General features: G+C 41.0%; 1 protein-coding gene across 1 annotated transcript; it reads right to left on the minus strand.

Annotated features, from left to right (window-relative positions):
- Positions 1-402: 402 nt before the first annotated feature.
- Positions 403-4,580, minus strand: LOC122764194 (NLR family CARD domain-containing protein 3-like). Its single transcript, XM_044018506.1, has 6 exons — positions 4,551-4,580; positions 3,955-4,159; positions 2,224-3,560; positions 1,646-2,175; positions 890-1,007; positions 403-498 (listed from the first exon to the last, which is right to left on the minus strand). The coding sequence occupies exons 1-6, from the start codon at positions 4,578-4,580 to the stop codon at positions 403-405; spliced, it is 2,316 nt and encodes a 771-aa protein (XP_043874441.1).
- Positions 4,581-18,142: the final 13,562 nt, after the last annotated feature.

Below are 18,142 nucleotides of genomic sequence, written 5' to 3' on the forward strand. Positions count from 1 at the left end.
TGGTGTTTATGTTGTATATAGCCTGTGTTGTTGTAGCTTAGCAAGTGATATTTGTTGATTCAACCAATAGATTTTCGTTCTACATTAATGTTCACTTTTAGTGAACATGATTGTTTAATTGATTTCAATGTTTGATTTAATAAATTGTTACTTTTATTAACTGTGCTCGGATTCATACCTTCAATACTGTTAAATTGGGATATCATTGATATCGTAGTCAATTACAGTGATTATTTAAGACTGATTTTAAAGGCATAGATTGATTGTCTTCTCCCTGTTTTCAGGGTGGTGCCCCGTTCTAGAATGAATTAACATTTAATTAATTTTTCAAAATGTTTAATTAAAATATTTTATTATCCTCTCTATCCTCACAGAGTAGCCACAGCAGTCATAATAGTTGGTTTAGTTGCCGTTTTTTGACGTGGTACAACTTATAGTTTGGGAGCTCACCGCACTCCAACCGCCCAGGTCGCCATCTTGAGCCAACCGAGGACGCTCCTGTTTGTTTGTAAACAGTCACAGCTGTGACATCATCAACAACACTCATTCTGATTGGCTACATGTGAACGTGTCAGAGGAGAAAGTGAAAAACATCAAGTTCAGTCAGAAAAGGTCAAAGCTGCGACTGACATGAAAACTACAGCGACTGAAACACTTTAGAAAACAAAAAACACGTCAGCTGTGAAAAGATCCTGATTCTACATCTGAGGGAAGAAAAAGTGGAAACATGGAACAACCATCACTGATTCAACTCATGTGACAACATGAATGACTTTCAGTTGTGGATGAAACATCTGACATTTACAACAGTAACAGAGAGTCAGTGAACTCACCACAGAGTCTCCAGTCTACAATGTGGACTCTCCAGTCCAGAACACAGCAGCTTCACTCCTGAATCCTGCAGATGGTTCAGACTCAGGTCCAGGTCTCTCAGGTGTGAGGGGTTGGACTTCAGAGCTGAGACCAGAGAAGAACAGCTGATCTCTGTCAAACTGCAGTTTATCAACCTGAATAAAGAATAAAAGATGAGACTTTAGACAAAGTTGCTGCTTGAAACCAGTAGTATTGTTATTATTATTAATATGATACTATAATTAAAGTTGATATCAGTCTAATGTTTATGTCTCATTAATAGAACATCAATAACATTGTAGTTGTATAAAAATGTCATAAGTCCTGTTTAAACTTAGAAGCTGACACAACTGTTATATTTCTGCTCCTGGTCTCTCTCTTCTGTCTCTACCTCACCTCCCTCTTTTACTTTCTCTCCCCCTCCTCTCCTCTGTCCTCCATTTTGTCCTTTCACCACAACCGGTCGAGGCAGATGCTGCACATGTTTGAGTCTGGTTCTGTCACAGATTTTCTCTCCACTGCCCCCTAGTGTTTGTTCATTGTGTGAACTGTTGGTTTCTCTTGTCTTTCTGTCTTATCATGAACAGAGACTTGAGAGAATGTTGTGATTTGGTGTTTTCATTCAGTTCAAAACAAGAATCACAACCAGCTGACAAGTCTTCACTTTCATCATTTAAAACATCTCCAGAAACAAACTGAGAAAAATGAGAAGAACTGACTTATGTGTGTATTTGATAAACCAAACCATGAATCATCACTGACTGATGATGTTATTGATCATGTCTGAACTCACCGAGCCTTCCTGCAGTTACTCACAGCTGGAATCAGTCTCTGTTTCCCCTGGACTGATGTGTTGTACTGGCTCAGGTCCAACTCATCCAGAACCTCCTCAGACATCTGCAGCATGTAGGCCAGAGCTGAGCAGTGGATCTCAGAGAGTCTCTGTTCTCTGTTCTTTGAATTCATGAACTCTTGGATCTCCTGATGCACTGATTGGTCGTTCATCTCTGTCAGACAGTGGAAGATGTTGATGCTTCTGTCAGGTGAGATGTTCTCTGTGTTCATCTCCTTCAGGTTCTCAATGACCCTCTGGATGATTTCTGGACTGTTCTGAGTCTGACCCAGCAGACCTCCTAAGAGTCTGTGGTTGGACTCCAGACAGAGTCCATGAAGGAAGCGAACAAACAGGTCCAGGTGACCATTTTCACTTTGAAGGGATTTCTCCATGGCTGCTTTCAGGAACACATCCAGAGATAAGTCACTCTCCATTTTTCTTCCAAAAAATGAGGAGAGCTTGTTAATAAAATTAGGTTTTCTCAGGACCTCTGTCTTGCTGTCTTTATCTTCTTGTCTGAAGAAGTCCTGCAGTACCTCTGTCTTCCTGTCTTTATCTTCTTGTCTGAAGAAGTCCTGCAGTACCTCTGTCTTCCTGTTGGTGTAACAGTGGAACATGTAGACTGCAGCCAGAAACTCCTGAACACTCAGATGAACAAAGCAGTAGACTGATTTCTGGAAGATCACGCTCTCTCTTCTAAAGATCTCTGTACAAACTCCTGAGTACACGGAAGCCTCTGTCACACTTAGACCACACCGCTCCAGGTCTTCTTGGTAAAACATGATGTCTCCTTTCTGCAGATGTTCAAAGGCCAGCCTCCCCAGCTTCAGAAGAAAGTCCTTGTCGGCCTCCATCAGCTCCCGTGGACTCGTCTCATGTCCTTTATCGTACTTGTTCTTCTTCCTCTCTGTCTGAACCAGCAGGAAGTGTGAGTACAGGTCTGTCAGGGTCTTGGGCAGCTCTCCTCTCTGCTCTGTGGTCAGCATGTGCTCCAGAACTGTAGCACTGATCCAGCAGAAGACTGGGACTTGACACATGATGTGGAGGCTCCTGGACGTCTTGACGTGTGAGATGATTCTGCTGGACAGATCTTCAGTTCTGGATCTCTTCCTGAAGTACTCATCCTTCTGGTCGTCAGTGAAGCCTCGTACTTCTGTTACCCTGTCAACACATGTAGGAGGGATCTGATTGGCCGCCGCAGGTCGAGAAGTTATCCAGACGAGAGCCGAGGGAAGCAGATTCCCATGGATGAGGTTGGTCAGCAGCACGTTGACTGATGACCTGTGTGTGACGTCAGAAACCAGCGTCCTGCTGCTGAAGTCCAGTAAAAGTCTGCTTTCATCCAGGCCGTCAAAGATGAACAAAGGTTTACAGACAGCGAGTTCCTCTGCTCTGACCTTCTCTAATGTTGGATAAAAAACATGGAGCAGCGTGAGAAGACTGTGCTGCTGATCTCTGATCAGGTTCAGCTCCCTGAACGAGAGCACAATCAGCAGATTCACATCCTGGTTTTCCAAACCCTCGGCCCAGTCCAGAGTGAACTTCTGCACCGAGAAGGTTTTTCCTACACCAGCGACGCCGTTGGTCAGGACAACTCTGATGCTCCCCTGCTGGACAAGTAAGGCTTTAAAGATGTCGCAGCACTTGATGGGAGTGTCCTGGACCGTCTTCTTCTTGGAGGTCGTCTCCAGCTGCATCACCTCATGTTGAGTATTGACCTCTTCACTCTGTCCCTCTGTGATGTAGAGCTCAGTGAAGATCCTGTTCAGGAGGGTTCTACTTCCTGTTCCTTCAGTTCCTTCAGTCACATGTTCAAATCTGCTCCTCAGACTGATCTTATGTTCATCTAGAACCTTCTGCAGACCAACATCTGCTGAAAGACAAGAGACAAAGAATGTGAGCAGCTGAGGATTATTTTCATCAGTGTCATGTTTTTCTGTGACGTTGTTGTTTTATGTTGTTTGTTGTCAAATGAAAAACTACATTTTCACTGTAATGACTTGAATAACTTTATTCTGAAAGACTGAATCATTCTAGAAGAACTGTGATGATTGTGAAGGAAAGAGTATCATCTGCATACAAGAGAACAATCATGAGAGAAAAGCAGCAAAATGAGGGGAAACCTTCATTTCTTCAACCTGCAGGGGGCAGCAGAGAGTTAAACTCCATCATGAGTCACATTTTTAACTTTTAAACAGTTTTCTCCTGTTTTTCCATTTCTAAAGTCTGCTAGTGCTGATGGGAGCTGCTCTCCTTATGAGTCTTACCAAAGATGCTCTGTGGTCCACGTCCTGTCCTGGGTCTTTGTCCACACTGGGGACAGCAGGAGTCTCCTGGTGGACCAGATTGGTCCCGGTATGAGGAGATGCAGCGTCTGCAGAACCAGTGACCGCAGCTGGTGGAGACTGGATCCTTTAGGACGTCCTGACACAGAGGACAGCGGGACGTCTGCTTGTCCACAGAAACAGCAAACTTGTGTCTGTGAAGACATTTCTTTATCACTGACATGTCAGGGACAGGTGGGCATGTCTCTGTGAAGGCATTTGTTTATTACTGACACGTCGGGGACAGGTGGACATGTGTCTGTGGAGACATTTCTTTATCACTGACACGTCGGGGACAGGTGGACATGTCTCTGTGGAGACATTTCTTTATCACTGACACGTCGGGGACAGGTGGACATGTGTCTCTTTCTTTATCACTGACATGTCAACAGGTGGACATGTTCTGTGGAGACATTTCTTTATCACTGACACGTCAGGGACAGGTGGACATGTCTCTGTGAAGACATCCTTACAGCTTTGTCTCACAGTGGTTCTGATGGACTGTTGTAAAGGTCTAACCCTGAGGCTCATCCTCACACTCTCTCTGACTCGTCAATGGTTTGACTCATTGCTCCGTTTCATCAGATTCTGAATCAGTTCAGTTCAGTCTGTTGCTCACACACACATTTAGTTCTTCTTCCTTCACAAAAGTCCAGTCAAATTCAATTTGAACCACAAATAAAAGAAATGAGCTGTTGATGTGAAGCTGCTTTCAGAGCTGCTCTGAAGTTTGGACGTTTCCCTCCAACAGATGGAGGTTATTTCTTATCTTAATTCAAGAGCATATCATATTGATTTGAGAGCATTATTTATTGAGTCTCTTACTTTGTCTCTGAGGCTCCAGGTTCATGACTGAAGTTATAAGGTTGTCTCATAGACCGGTTACTCTTCACAGACAGACCACTGGGTCCTGGAGACTCTGCTCTGTCCTCGTCTTCCTCCACACAACCACTCATCTGCTGGACTTCAGTCATTCTGAGACACACACACACACACACAGGTTGATCACAGATTTACTGATGCAGAAATTTAGAAGATGTGTGTCTCTACCTCATCTCCCTCTTGTCCTTTCTCTCCCCCCTTTCTGTCCCCCACCTCTCCTCTGTCCCCCATTTTCCTTTCACCCCGACCGGTCGAGGCAGATGACCGCACATCGCTGAGTCTGGTTCTGTCAGAGATTTCTTCTTCTGTTAAGAGGGAGTTTTTTCTCTCCACTGATGACTAGTGTTTGCTCATTGTGTGAACTGTTGTGTTTCTCTGCTCTCCTTGATGTTGTCGATGTACAGACCTGAGATCATGTATGTTATGATTTGGCGCTATACAAATTCAATTCAATTGAATAAACCGTCCCAATATACAGATTTACAGAGAATAACTTGTTTTCTACTGTAAAGTGTAAACCTCATATATAAAAAGCACGTCTTCTCTTTGTTGTTGTCATGAGTTTGTGCAAATGAGCTCCTCACTGACTTATCACTGCTCCACTCAAAGCATCATATTGAAAGCACTTTAAAGAGTTACCTCTCAGTTTGAGTGGAAAATCTCCTTCATGTTTCCTGGAGGACGTCTGATGTGGATCTGTGTTCAGTCCAGTGATCACACGAGAGAAAACTGTAACACATCAGGAGTTTTCTGTCAGAGAAGGTGTTTTATGAAACCTGCTGTTCATGTCACTTACATATTTGTGCCAGTAGATGGTGCTAGGCTACTCTGTATGTGACTGAAGGGCTGTTGTCTGCATTCAAGTCAGCTGATGAGCTCAGTTTTGAGAGCAAAAGTCCAATTAGATCCTGGATTACTTATTAACTGCATATTTGTTCATCAAGGACATCAAAAAGTACTAAGTACAATTACATTTCAATCATAAATGTGGATTTGATACCACTTCAAAAAAAGAATAACCTCAGTTTTGTTCAAGTCAACTTTGACCCTGGATTACTCCCAAAGTTCCAAGACAGTCTGGCTGCAGACCTGCACTGTGAGGTCTCCTGCACGGTCAGAACTGGAAGTTGATTCGAAGCCTTTCAAAATAAAAGCGAACATACCGGAAGCACGTATTTTTCGTTCCCCATGAGAAGTGTGGAGACGACGAGGTGAGTAAAAGTCAAGTGACAACAACTTTGTGTCATACGAAGAAACAGAAACAGTCTTTATTCACTAGAACGTTATGTTGCACACTATATATTGACTATATAAAGTTATATTAATTTGAAAGAATTGGGTTTTGGACTTTTGGGTAGTTTTTAGCGTTGTTATCGTATCGATAGTGCTCACTTAAATGTGCCATTTTCCTACTCAAAGACCAAGAAAACTGAGTTATATCATATAGTTTTTATATCATTTTGTTTTACTTATTACGACATTATTTGTCTCTTACAGATGCATATTTCAATCTGAAGTACCGACACTACGCCCAAAGTTGAACGCTGCACGTCATGCTGCAAGCGATTTCACTGCCCCCTTGTGCCTAAAAGTGAAACCAACACAATTGTCCAAGCTGCAGAGCCACTTAGAGGCACATAGGAAAGGTGGCATTTTATTTAAAGGTAAGCATAATGTATTTGTCTGTGTGTTTGTACTCATAAGTATGAGCCAACGCTACTAACTTCTGACAGGTTGTGGTTTGGCTGGTAAAAGGGGAAAAGGAAAATGAAGGGAATGTAAGTTGCAGTGAAGAACACCTGACACCTCACCTCACAGTTTTAGTCACTTTCAAAAATGAAAAGTTTAGAATCACATTCATAACAGAGGTTATTGGTTATGTGGGTCATGTAACTAGGTATTCAGTCATTCACTTTGAATACACAAAGCTAAGTTCATTTAAAATCATCAACCCTCACACCCTCCTTGGTGTATCGTTACAGCCCTAATTATGAGGTGTTACAATTGCAAACACACATAAGATATGCCTACATAAAACAATGAGTAAATCAATATGTAAATGGGTCCAACAGTGCAGGGGGCTACATTTTCAATGCTAAATAATGGTATAAAAGAACAGTCAGCAATAGGTTGGAGTGTAGATGCATTATGCCATCACACATTAAGGTGTATTTACAGAGATTTATTGTTTCAAAATTCATTTGTACTGCACACTAAACTAACAGCTGTCCTTTTTACGAATTAAATTAAAATACTGGAGTAAAATAATGCATGTTTTGAGGAGGCTAATAATGTTTTAAGGGGATCATAACAATAGCTGTACATCTAGTTTGCACTGATTATCTGTAGAATAACCCTAGTGGGTCATAACGTTTTGTATTTTATTTTTTTAATAAAATATTTTGTTTGTTTTTTATTATCCTGCGTTTTTTCACCTTATCCAGTTGAACTGGAAAGATATACCGTTTTTTTTTAAATCTCTTTAATTAAACACATGGATACACATAAACATATTTACATTGTATATATAAAATAAAGACCCAAGAAATAAACATCGGGAACGAAAAATACGTGCTTCCGGTATGCTCGCTTTTATTTTGAAAAGCTTCCGATCCTGACAGTACAGGAGACCTGACAGTGCAGGTCTGCAACGAAAGGTCCTGACAGTGCAGGTCTGCAGCCAGACCCCTCTCAAAAGTTCACAGTAAAAGCACTTCATCCGACTGCATTAAGCACTTATAGTACTTGTAGTACTTATAGTACTTAAAGCTACTAAATCAAGTCATTATTTTGATGATAATATGAATATATGACATTATTATTTCACTTTTAATCCAAATGATCATTTACAATCGTTCATTTAATCTCATTTAACATTGTGTTCGCGTTTGACGGGACTTTATGTTTCGGTTTGGACGCTTGAGTAGAATTGACATAAAGAAGAAAACATGACGTCACATTTAGGAAAAACAAAAGACGACTGACTGGAGTTATGACAGGCTGGAAGTTTCCATTCTAATCTGTCAGGATTAAGCAGTACATATACTTCATGACTGTACTTAAGTACACATTCCACGTATTTGTACCTGACTTTGTTATTTCTAGCAACTTTGACTACATTTGATATCAGAAATGATTTTTGATACTCAAGTAGAGTAAATGTCAAACTTTAAGACTTTTACTCAAGTCTCACTTTAAGGTACTTGACTCACACGCACTAAATCATCATATATCATCATATATCATCATATATTATCATCATAATCACGTCATCACTCACCAGTCTGTCCTCGTGCTGCGCAGTTCAAATGGCGACTGAAGCAAAGTCACAGAATAGTTACTTTCACTTTCTCTTACAGGAAATGAGTCGAGCAGGAAATAAAGAGGCAGCGCGAGAGTTCTACATCTATGTTTGTGGACTTGAATTTATTATTTACACTTATTGTTCCTAACAGTATGATCATAAGTCTGCGGGTTTTCTGGCCTGAATTGATTTGAATATTTTCTGATCGTTATATGAATATCATATATTTAATAGAATGATTACAGTGAATTGAACACATACTACTCTAAGGTGTAAAATAGTATCAGACAAAAAACATCCAACATAATGAATGAAATATCATTGAAATAAGAGGAACATTCAATCAATAAATCCCTTCAATGTAACTGGGATTAAAGGCTTTAATGAACAAAAGGTGTTTAGAACACTTGTAATCATTGGTAGCAACTATAGGTGAGAAGAAAAGTGCAATTATTGGTGTTTGAACATCGTTGGTTTGAAATAAGTGAGCAAAGATGCTTCAGAAACGTTCCATTTCAATCAACTCTGCGTCCTATTTTGATTCACTTGGCTCCAGCGTCTGCTCAACAACTATCACTGTCAGTGGGTCAAAACAGCAGAAAACCCGCGCACCACCGCCACCGTGTGGCAGACATGTGAAGTGCGAGTAACACGACAAAACAAACAGGCAAACATGTTGATACCATGGATGTATTAGAACAACTGGATAGAGCTCCGCCCCTTTGCCTCCGTTCATTCCTATGGAGTTCTTTTGGATTGTTTTTTGAATGATTTATTGAACAAAATAATGTAGAAACAACAAGGCTCACATCTTTGTTTAAACCTTTCAAAGGAGCAGGTGCACAGGAAGAACGCAGAAGAGAAACATTTGCATGATCAAATACAGACAAATCAAACAAGATCAAAAACTAAAGAAAAAGTTAGCTAAGGCTTTTGTTTTTAGATCCTATTTTTCAAATCAAGTGAAAAGTTTCATTGCATTTTTACCTTTCATCATGTTAAAGAAACTGGTTATGAAACACAATAAATCGAAGTTTCACGTTCATATATTTCCATGTGTTCCAAGTATTAATATATCGTTTAGCATTATTGACCATAACAAGAGCATAAATCATGTCCTCTTTAGAGAAGGGCTGGAGTCGGATCTCTGTGTGCAGCCAGTCACGTGTGCTTCAGAGGACACACAATGAAAGCTTTCAATATCATCACAAAATACACATTTATTTGTTTCCAAAGCAAATCTCTGCCGTAACATTTCACTGGACACAGGTTACACAACATTTAACATTTTCAAATGGACTTCTTTTGCTTTTGGATTTATGGGAAATTGGAAATATTGAGATCACAAAGAATATATAATATCTTTGGAGAAGATTGGTTTGATGCACTTTTGAAAAGACAATAAAGGGTGTGTGACGTTTTATTAGGAATTTGAATGCTCTCAAAGTTACAGCTTCCAACTAGGAGATGTGGAACATTAGGAGTGATGTGAGTCGAGTTTGAAATAATCCCTTGAATTCAATTCAAAGTAGGATTAGGGATGGCTTTCATTATGGATGCAAAGGAATTACGATTAACGACTAGATGATATTTAAGGCGAAAATGTTCATGTGTCATCACACACTAAATGAATTAAAGAGCAAATACCTTTATCCATGCAGTTCTTGTTATACAGCGACTTGTTTTTAATTGTAATGTATCTGTTTGTTACGAGGGGTGAAATTATGATTGTACAAAAGTTTCCAATATAAAAGGACTTGCTGGTGAAACAGGGATCATTTAACAGGACGTTTCTGAATATTCAAATCACACTTTAATAAAAAGTGCCTCCATATGATACCAGAAGCTCTTATTGTGAAGGAAGGATTTGAACCCGTTCATGTTCAGTGTTCCATTGATAAAATCTGTGTATTCTCTTAATAAAGTGCATCTTTTTCTTCCAAATATAATCCAAATGAATTTGGTTGACCTTCTGAATGGCTCTGTTAGGGAAGGCCAAAGAATACGCTGGATAGAAACATCTCCATATGCTTTCAATCTTAGTAAGAAAGACTCCACCTAGTAAACTGATGTCTCTCAATAACCAGGAGTTCAGTTTAGTTTGACTGATTGAGTTATTACACTCCACACATAGATACATGTATCCCTAAGTATTGAACAGCTGATTTGATAGGAATGTTTTCTGTTTCTGCTTCTGTTAAATCACTCTGATGAATTTGTTCAAATCAAGTTTCAGCCTCGAGGCGTCGCATTATCTTGGGGACCTCAGTTTCACAGAGACGGTCGTATCGTCTGCGCGCTGGCTAACAACAACAACAGGTATCCCAAGAACATTTAAAGGAGCAATGTGTGAATTTTTCATAAAAATAGAGAGCATTTCTGTGGCAATGATAAAGAGAAGCGGAGAGACAGGGCAGCTTTGTTTGACCCCACGTTTGATAGCAGATCTCGGTGATGTACCTCCCGGTAACCAAATAGAGCTGTTTGCATTATCATAAAGAGACTCAGTAGTGGCTTGAAATTTATTCCCAAAGCCTAAAAGTTTGAAGCACTGAAAGATAAAGTGATGCTCAATTGAGTATAAAAAGCTTTATAAAAGTCAAGAAACAAAATGAAGCCGTCGTCTTCTACTAAAGGATTATAATCTAGGATATGGATCACCAAACGGATGTTGTTGTGAATGGATCCATCTTTCATAAATCCAGATTGGGAGTCACTTATAATTTTGTCTAGGTTACTTTTGAATCTATTGGCATGCACAAGCGTTACAATCTTATAATCAGTGTTTAATAACGTGATGGGTCGAAGATTATCCAAAATATTGAAGTTTTTGAGTAAGTCCCAACAAATGAGGTGTAAGGCCATCACAGCCAGGAGATTTATTTAAAGACAAGCTCAAAAATATTAATATCAGCTTCACAGAACTTGGCAAACTCCTCATCTGTAGAGAGGATAAGATCTTTGATATGGTGAAAAAAGGAGTCTGAATCTGCGGCAGAGTGTCATTTAGTGTCAAAGGAAGTTATTTCCTTAGTAATCAAGTCTGGATCTGGACATAGTGTGATGGAAATGATGTACTTCATGTACTTCATGAAGAGAAATGTTCAATGGAACTGTTTGATGTGACTTGTGACCTGTAACCCTTTGTACTGTTTTAGGACACATGTAATACTCAATGTTATCACTTGCTACAATGTGAGTGATTCCTTTAAGTACAGAATGGCAGGGTGATAACATACCATCAGAGACAGATAAATACCATGTGTTTCTTCCAAGACAGTGAGTCTTCACTTTGTAACAGGCCTGTGTGTTGCTTTGTGAATGCTCCTCTTGTACAAGATTAAACCCTTGTTTGGATTTTGAGCTGACTCCCATCTCCTTCCTCCAGTTCTAAATGATTGCAGAATTATTTGAACAAAACCTTTGGCGCACAAAGTGGGGCCCCAATATCTGTCTCTCTCTTCACATCAGCGGACCTGAAGACCTTGCAAGGCGGAGGGGAACAAAATCCTCTTAAAAAGACCTCCACCACAGGGCTCTTAAAGCTCCGTTTGGTCAGGGAGGCCAGGTCCCCTGAAGAGCGGGACAGTGACGGGGCCAACCATGGAGGGGAGACGGAGTCAGGGACTCAAATCATCAAAAGGGTAAGAAACAACCATTTGGACTTGGGAGAGCAGGACTCTCTTAGATTTAGGGCAGGGACGTAAAAGTAAACTGTCTTTGGAAGGACAAGGTTTAAACTAATCCCTCAGGGCTGAGAAAACAAAAAGACGTCAGGGTCAGGGACTCATAGGAAAGAGTCAGGGACTCATAAGAAAAAGAAATGGAAAGACCGGTAAAATAAATGAAATGAAAAAAAAACAACGTTAAAATAAAAATACACTAAAATTGAAGGAGAAAAAATTCAATTGTAATAGTTGTTATAAATGTTGTTGTGAACCTGACGAGGTTCAATATGAAGGAATGGGCCAGAAAGCATTCTTGTTTTTAAAGAAATGTAGGTATTTTCCCTTGCAGCCATATCATCATCATCATCAGTGTTTCCCATCTGGCACGCGATCGGCCCTAGGGAGCGGCTGCTTGGAGAGCGGCGGAAACCTGATCTCCAACATCCGCTCGAAGTTTTTCTTGATCATCATTGTCTTAAGGGCCTGTTGTTTGCTGACCCCATGTGTTTCTTCTATTTTTCTCCACGACCTCCGTTTGTCAAACAATACTTTCTTCTGAATTGCATCATTCGGCATTCGGCATATATGGGCTACGTATCTCAAGGACTGTACATGGCAGAAGTTTTTAATTGGTTGGGATTGGGTCAGTGCATACAGCTTACTGTTCGAGATCTTAAACGCCCAATCTATTTCGCCATCGACAAGGGTTGCTGGGTCGGTCCCCTTTTTTCTTAGGTTTTGGGGAGGAACATTCTTGCGTGCATAGCCGCCAGCTATCATCTTACGTAGGAAACCATTCCACACAGTATTCAACTTCTGGAGCTTGTTGCTAGAAAGTTCCCATGCCTGTACACTATACAGTAGTAGGGACCGTACACACGCAATCAGGATTTTCATACATAGCTCTGGGAAAACACATTACATTACATTACATTACATGTCATTTAGCAGACGCTGTTATCCAAAGCGACTTACAAAAGTGCATTTAAACATTTGGGTACAAATAAGAGCTAGAAGTAAGTAAGAGCTTCAAGTAGAACAAACTATGAAGTGCTAGTCATAAGTGCAGTGCAATTTTTTTTTTTTTGTCGTCTTAGTCGAGGTAGAGTCGGAAGAAATGTGTTTTTAGTCGGCGTCGGAAGATGTGGAGGCTTTCAGCTGTCCGGATGTCGATGGGGAGATCGTTCCACCATTTGGGAGCGAGGACAGTGAACAGTCTCGAGTTCTGCGAGTGCCTCTGTGATCCTCTCAGTGAGGGAGCAGCAAGCCGGTTTGTCGATGCAGAGCGGAGTGGGCGGGCTGGGGTGTAGGTTTTGATCATGTCCTGGATGTAGGCTGGACCGGATCCGTTTGTAGCATGGAACGCAAGCACTAGAGTCTTGAAGCGGATGCGAGCAGCTACAGGAAGCCAGTGAAGGGAGCGGAGGAGCGGTGTAGTGTGGGAGAATTTTGGTAAATTGAAGACCAGTCGAGCTGCTGCATTCTGGATGAGTTGCAGAGGTCGTATAGCGCATGCAGGAAGACCAGCCAGGAGGGAGTTGCAGTAATCCAAGCGTGAGATGACAAGAGCCTGGACCAGAACCTGTGCCGCCTTCTGGGTTAGGAGAGGCCGAATCCTTCGGATGTTGTGCAACATGTATCTGCAAGATCTAGCTGTTGCAGCAATGTTGGCAGTGAGGGAGAGATGGTCGTCAAGTGTCACACCCAGGTTCCTTGCGGGGTGAGAAGGAGTTACCACAGAGTTGTCGAGGGTGATGGTTAGATCTGTGGTGGGAGAGCCCTTTCCTGGGAGAAAAAGAAATTCAGTCTTGTCGAGATTGAGTTTCAGGTGATGGTCAGACATCCACTGAGAGATGTCAGTCAGACAAGCGGTGATCCGTTCTGCTACCTGTGTGTCGGAGCTGGGAAAAGAGAGAATGAGTTGGGTGTCATCGGCGTAGCTGTGATAGGAAAAACCATGAGAGCGAATAACCGAACCAAGAGAGTTGGTGTATAGAGAGAAGAGGAGAGGGCCCAAGACAGAACCCTGAGGGACCCCAGTAGCTAGAGGACAGGGTTCCGACACGGATCCTCTCCAGGTTACTCTGTATGTTCGGTTTTGAAGATAGGACGAGAGAAGGGTAAGTGCAGAGCCTGAGACACCTAGTTCTTGAAGGGAGGAAGTAAGGATCTGGTGGTTAACTGTGTCAAACGCTGCAGAAAGGTCCAAGAGGATGAGCACAGAGGAGAGAGAGGCAGCCCTGGCAGTGTGGAGTTGCTCAGTGACAGCAAGAAGTGCAGTTTCAGTCGAGTGACCTGCTTTAAAACCAGACTGAAGAGGATCAAGAAGGTTGTTCCGGTGAAGGTAGGAGGAGAGTTGATTAAAGATAGCGCGCTCCAGAGTTTTGGAGAGAAAAGGAAGAAGAGAGACAGGTCTGTAGTTATTTACTTCAGACGGGTCAAGGGTGGGTTTTTTAAGGAGGGGGGTCACTCTGGCCTCTTTAAGAGAGTCCGGAAAGCAACCAGATGACAGAGATGTGTTAATGAGGTGGGTGAGGAAAGGAAGAAGATCAGAAGCAATTGACTGAAGAAGGTGAGAGGGGATAGGGTCAAGGGGGCAGGAGGTGGGGCGGGCAGAGGTTATTAGGGAAAGAACTTGATCCTGAGATAGAGGGGAGAAAGAGGATAGAGAAGGAGCTGAATGTGTGGTTGGTAGAGTGGTGAGAACAGGAGGTGGGGTTGAGAAAGAAGAGCGAATGTCATCTACCTTTTTTGTGAAGTAGTTGACAAAGTGAATTGGTAGAAGGGAGGAAGGAGGAGGGGGGGTGGGGGGATCGAGGAGGTTAGAGAAGATAGAGAAAAGTTTTTTGGGGTTAGAGAACCACATCACGACCACATCATCCGCGTACATGAGCTCCAGGATTCTGAACACCCCATGTGATGTTTCGGTACGGAGTCCTCTGGGAGACACTTCATTTGGTATGACAAATTCGACACGTGCTCCTGCCTCTGGAAATTGGCTCCTGATCTCATGATTGGCACATCTCATGACAAAATCCATGTACAAATTGAATATGGATGGGCTCTCAAGTGCACCTTGGCGACATCCTACATAAGTGTTGAAATAGTGTTTATCACCTTTTATACAGGCCATAGTACCAGTGTACAGCGTCTTTAATATGGGTATCATTTTTGGACATTTGAGGCGAATCTCTAGAGCACGGAAGAGTGCGTCACGTGGGACCCAGTCATAGGCCGCCTTAAGGTCGATGAAGCAGACAAAGAGTGGCTTCCGTTCTTTCTCCAGTATGTGTCGAACAACACTGATTGCATCACATGTGGATCGGTTCTTTCTGAATCCAAACTGGGTGGGTAGTATAATGCGTTCATATACTGATCTTACTCTTTCTATAATAATCATGGAGAGAAGCTTCGTCAGTGTTGCTATGATGGACAGACCACGGTGGTTTGCGGCTAAGGATCTAAGGCCTTTCTTGTGGAGGCACGTGATCGAGGAGAGTAGCCAGCCAGCAGGGATCTTAAGAGATTCCCATATCATTCCCATCAACATTGCCAGAAAAAGGAGGAGCTATTTTGAGTAGGAGTACTTGAGTTGTTCGCTGAATTTTTTATCAGTTCCCTTGCATCTGCCATTCTTGAATTTAGACATACATTCCTCTATCTCGGTTTCCTCTGGTGGACTTTCATTCATAGTATCTTGGTCCACCGGGGGGATGATGTGAGGGAAGCGTTCAGGTTCAATCAGCTCTGGTTGCATGGTAAATTCTCTCTTTCCCAGATGTTGTGCAAAGTGCTCTTCCAGTTTCTCCTGCTGTATGGTCTGTTGTCTAGATTTTGAGAGTGTGCAGTATTTTTTGGCTAGCTGAAACTCCTCCTCAGTGTTCCTTTGTTCACTCGCAAGGTTGATCTGCTGAGACAGTTCTTTCACTTCATCTGTGTCAGTTGATTTCCGCCTTTTCTCAAGTAAGGTTAAGAACTCCTCGTCAGTTTGAAAACTACATTCGGTCATTGTCGTTACTCTACACAGCAAGAGCCGGTTAGCGTAACTGCTAGCAAAGATGGCGGACACCGTGTTTACATTCTGGGAATGAAGTCTCGTCCCCCTATGGGTGAGTCTAAAAAGTGCGGAACTGGTGTTGTAGTTTTCAAACCTCAAACGACGGAGGGCAAAATTGGAAAGGGAAAAACTGATTTTTTACAACACAGTAGAAAACTGAGGGAGGGAGGCAAATTTGTAAAGAAAATACGACGGCTATTCTAGAATACAAGGCCACATGCAAATGGGTGGAGTATTCCTTTAAGTACATGACAAGCAGTAAATGGCAAAGGTTCAGTCAAGTTTGCAATAAGAAGTCTAGTTTAGTTTAGTTTAGTTTAGTTTAATAAGACATGTTCAAGTGTGTTTTGCTAAACAGGGTTTAATAATATTAAAATGTTGGACTAAAGGGACAGTTACTTATCACGAGTGCCTAGTATAAGGGACTACCCCCATAAAGTGTGAAGAATGTCAACATAAGTTAAGAGTGGTTGACATCTCTTTTTGGAGCTCGTTTTTGTCCTTGAGTTTGTTATTATTCTGTTTTCTTTTTTGTGGCCTGAGGGGGAGCTATTGTAATAATAAACCATTCCAGTTTAAAAATGCAGAGTACAAGAATCATAAAGCTCATGTCATTAAATGTGAACGGATTGGGAAATCCAGTCAAAAGATGACAAAAATGATGAATAAAGGAAAAAAGGAAAAACACAAATCAATTTCTTGAAAGAGACCCACCTCTCACAGACAGGACAGGAAAAACTTCAATGATTTGGGTTTAAAAATGAATTCTACAGCTCCCACTCCAACTCAAGGAAAAGAGGAGTTGCTATTTTAATATCGAACACGATCACATTTGAATACCATAAAGAAATAATAGATCAAGAAGGTAGAATTGACCAGTGGAATATTACTTTGGTAAACATTTATGCTCCACCTGAGAGTAATAAAAACCTTTTTAAATCCTTATTTGACCTCATTTGTCAAGAATGTGAGGGGATATATATCTGAATGTGATCATGAACATAGACCTTGATACAAACAGCAGGAAAAGGAGCAAACATCCAACTGCAAAGTTCATTCAAAATACTTGGGATCAAAGTGAGCTGTTTGATATCTTCATCCTTACCAAAGAGATGTGTCGGACCACAAAGCAGTTTATTTCAAAATCAAGAAACCTTACGGAGAATGAACAAAGGATTGCTTAACAACAAATCATTGGTGGAACAAATAAAACTAGAAAGTCAAAACTATTTGCGAGATAACAATAATCAGGAAACTAATCCAATGATAGTATGGGATGCATTAAAAACGGCCGTAAGGGGGAAAGTTATTAGTATTTCAAGTAAGCTCAAAAAACGAAAAGAAAAACACTTTAAGGAATTGAAAGGAAAACTAGAAATACTTTAATCAAACTACGTTGTCAAACATGTCAAATACAAATACACAAATATTGAAATATGGAAAATCCATCCATTGATTTTCTACTGCTCCATTCTCCATATGACGATTGCAGAGATGCTGTGAATGCTGTCTGCTAATCTCAGACATAAGGCAATAGGCACACTCTGGACAGTCAGTCCATCGCAGGATCACATATAGACAAACAACAATTCACTCTCATACTCACACATATGGTCAATTTAGAAGGTCCAATTGACCTAATTCCCAACTGGGATTACATTTAGTTTAAATAATATTCAATTCAAATTCAGTTCAAATCCAATAGTCAATTCAAATGATTTTTTCAAATTCCAAAAACATCTTTCATCAACCGTTTCTGCTCCAAGGTCGTCCGATGGTACTACTTTAATCCAATGACCAAAATGGTTCAACACTATCACTATGTATTGCTTTATTATTTCTAATGCCTACATGGTTCATCATTAAATATCCAAACCGTCCATCTGGGAATGAGATTCTCAGTGTAGTATTAAACTACTCTGCATACAAATGTATGTTATCGTTCCAAAACTGTTCCAAAATGTATTTCCATCATTCCCCCCTCGCACAGATTTTAACTGTGCCAATCCTAAACTAGATGAATCAACGATAAGTCACATTGAACTTAATTCCAACATGCTAATTTATCACTCCACCATCATACTTCACACACTGTTGTGCAGGGGAACAACATACATATTGCAATAGGAGTTAACACTTCAATCAATTGCTCTTTTGAGATCCAATAATCTTTTATCATTGATTTATAGTGAACTCACTACTTTCCTGAACCAATAGATG

This window comes from Solea senegalensis, unplaced genomic scaffold (assembly GCF_019176455.1).
Source record: "Solea senegalensis isolate Sse05_10M unplaced genomic scaffold, IFAPA_SoseM_1 scf7180000017311, whole genome shotgun sequence".
In the NCBI taxonomy this organism is placed as follows: Eukaryota; Metazoa; Chordata; class Actinopteri; order Pleuronectiformes; family Soleidae; genus Solea; species Solea senegalensis.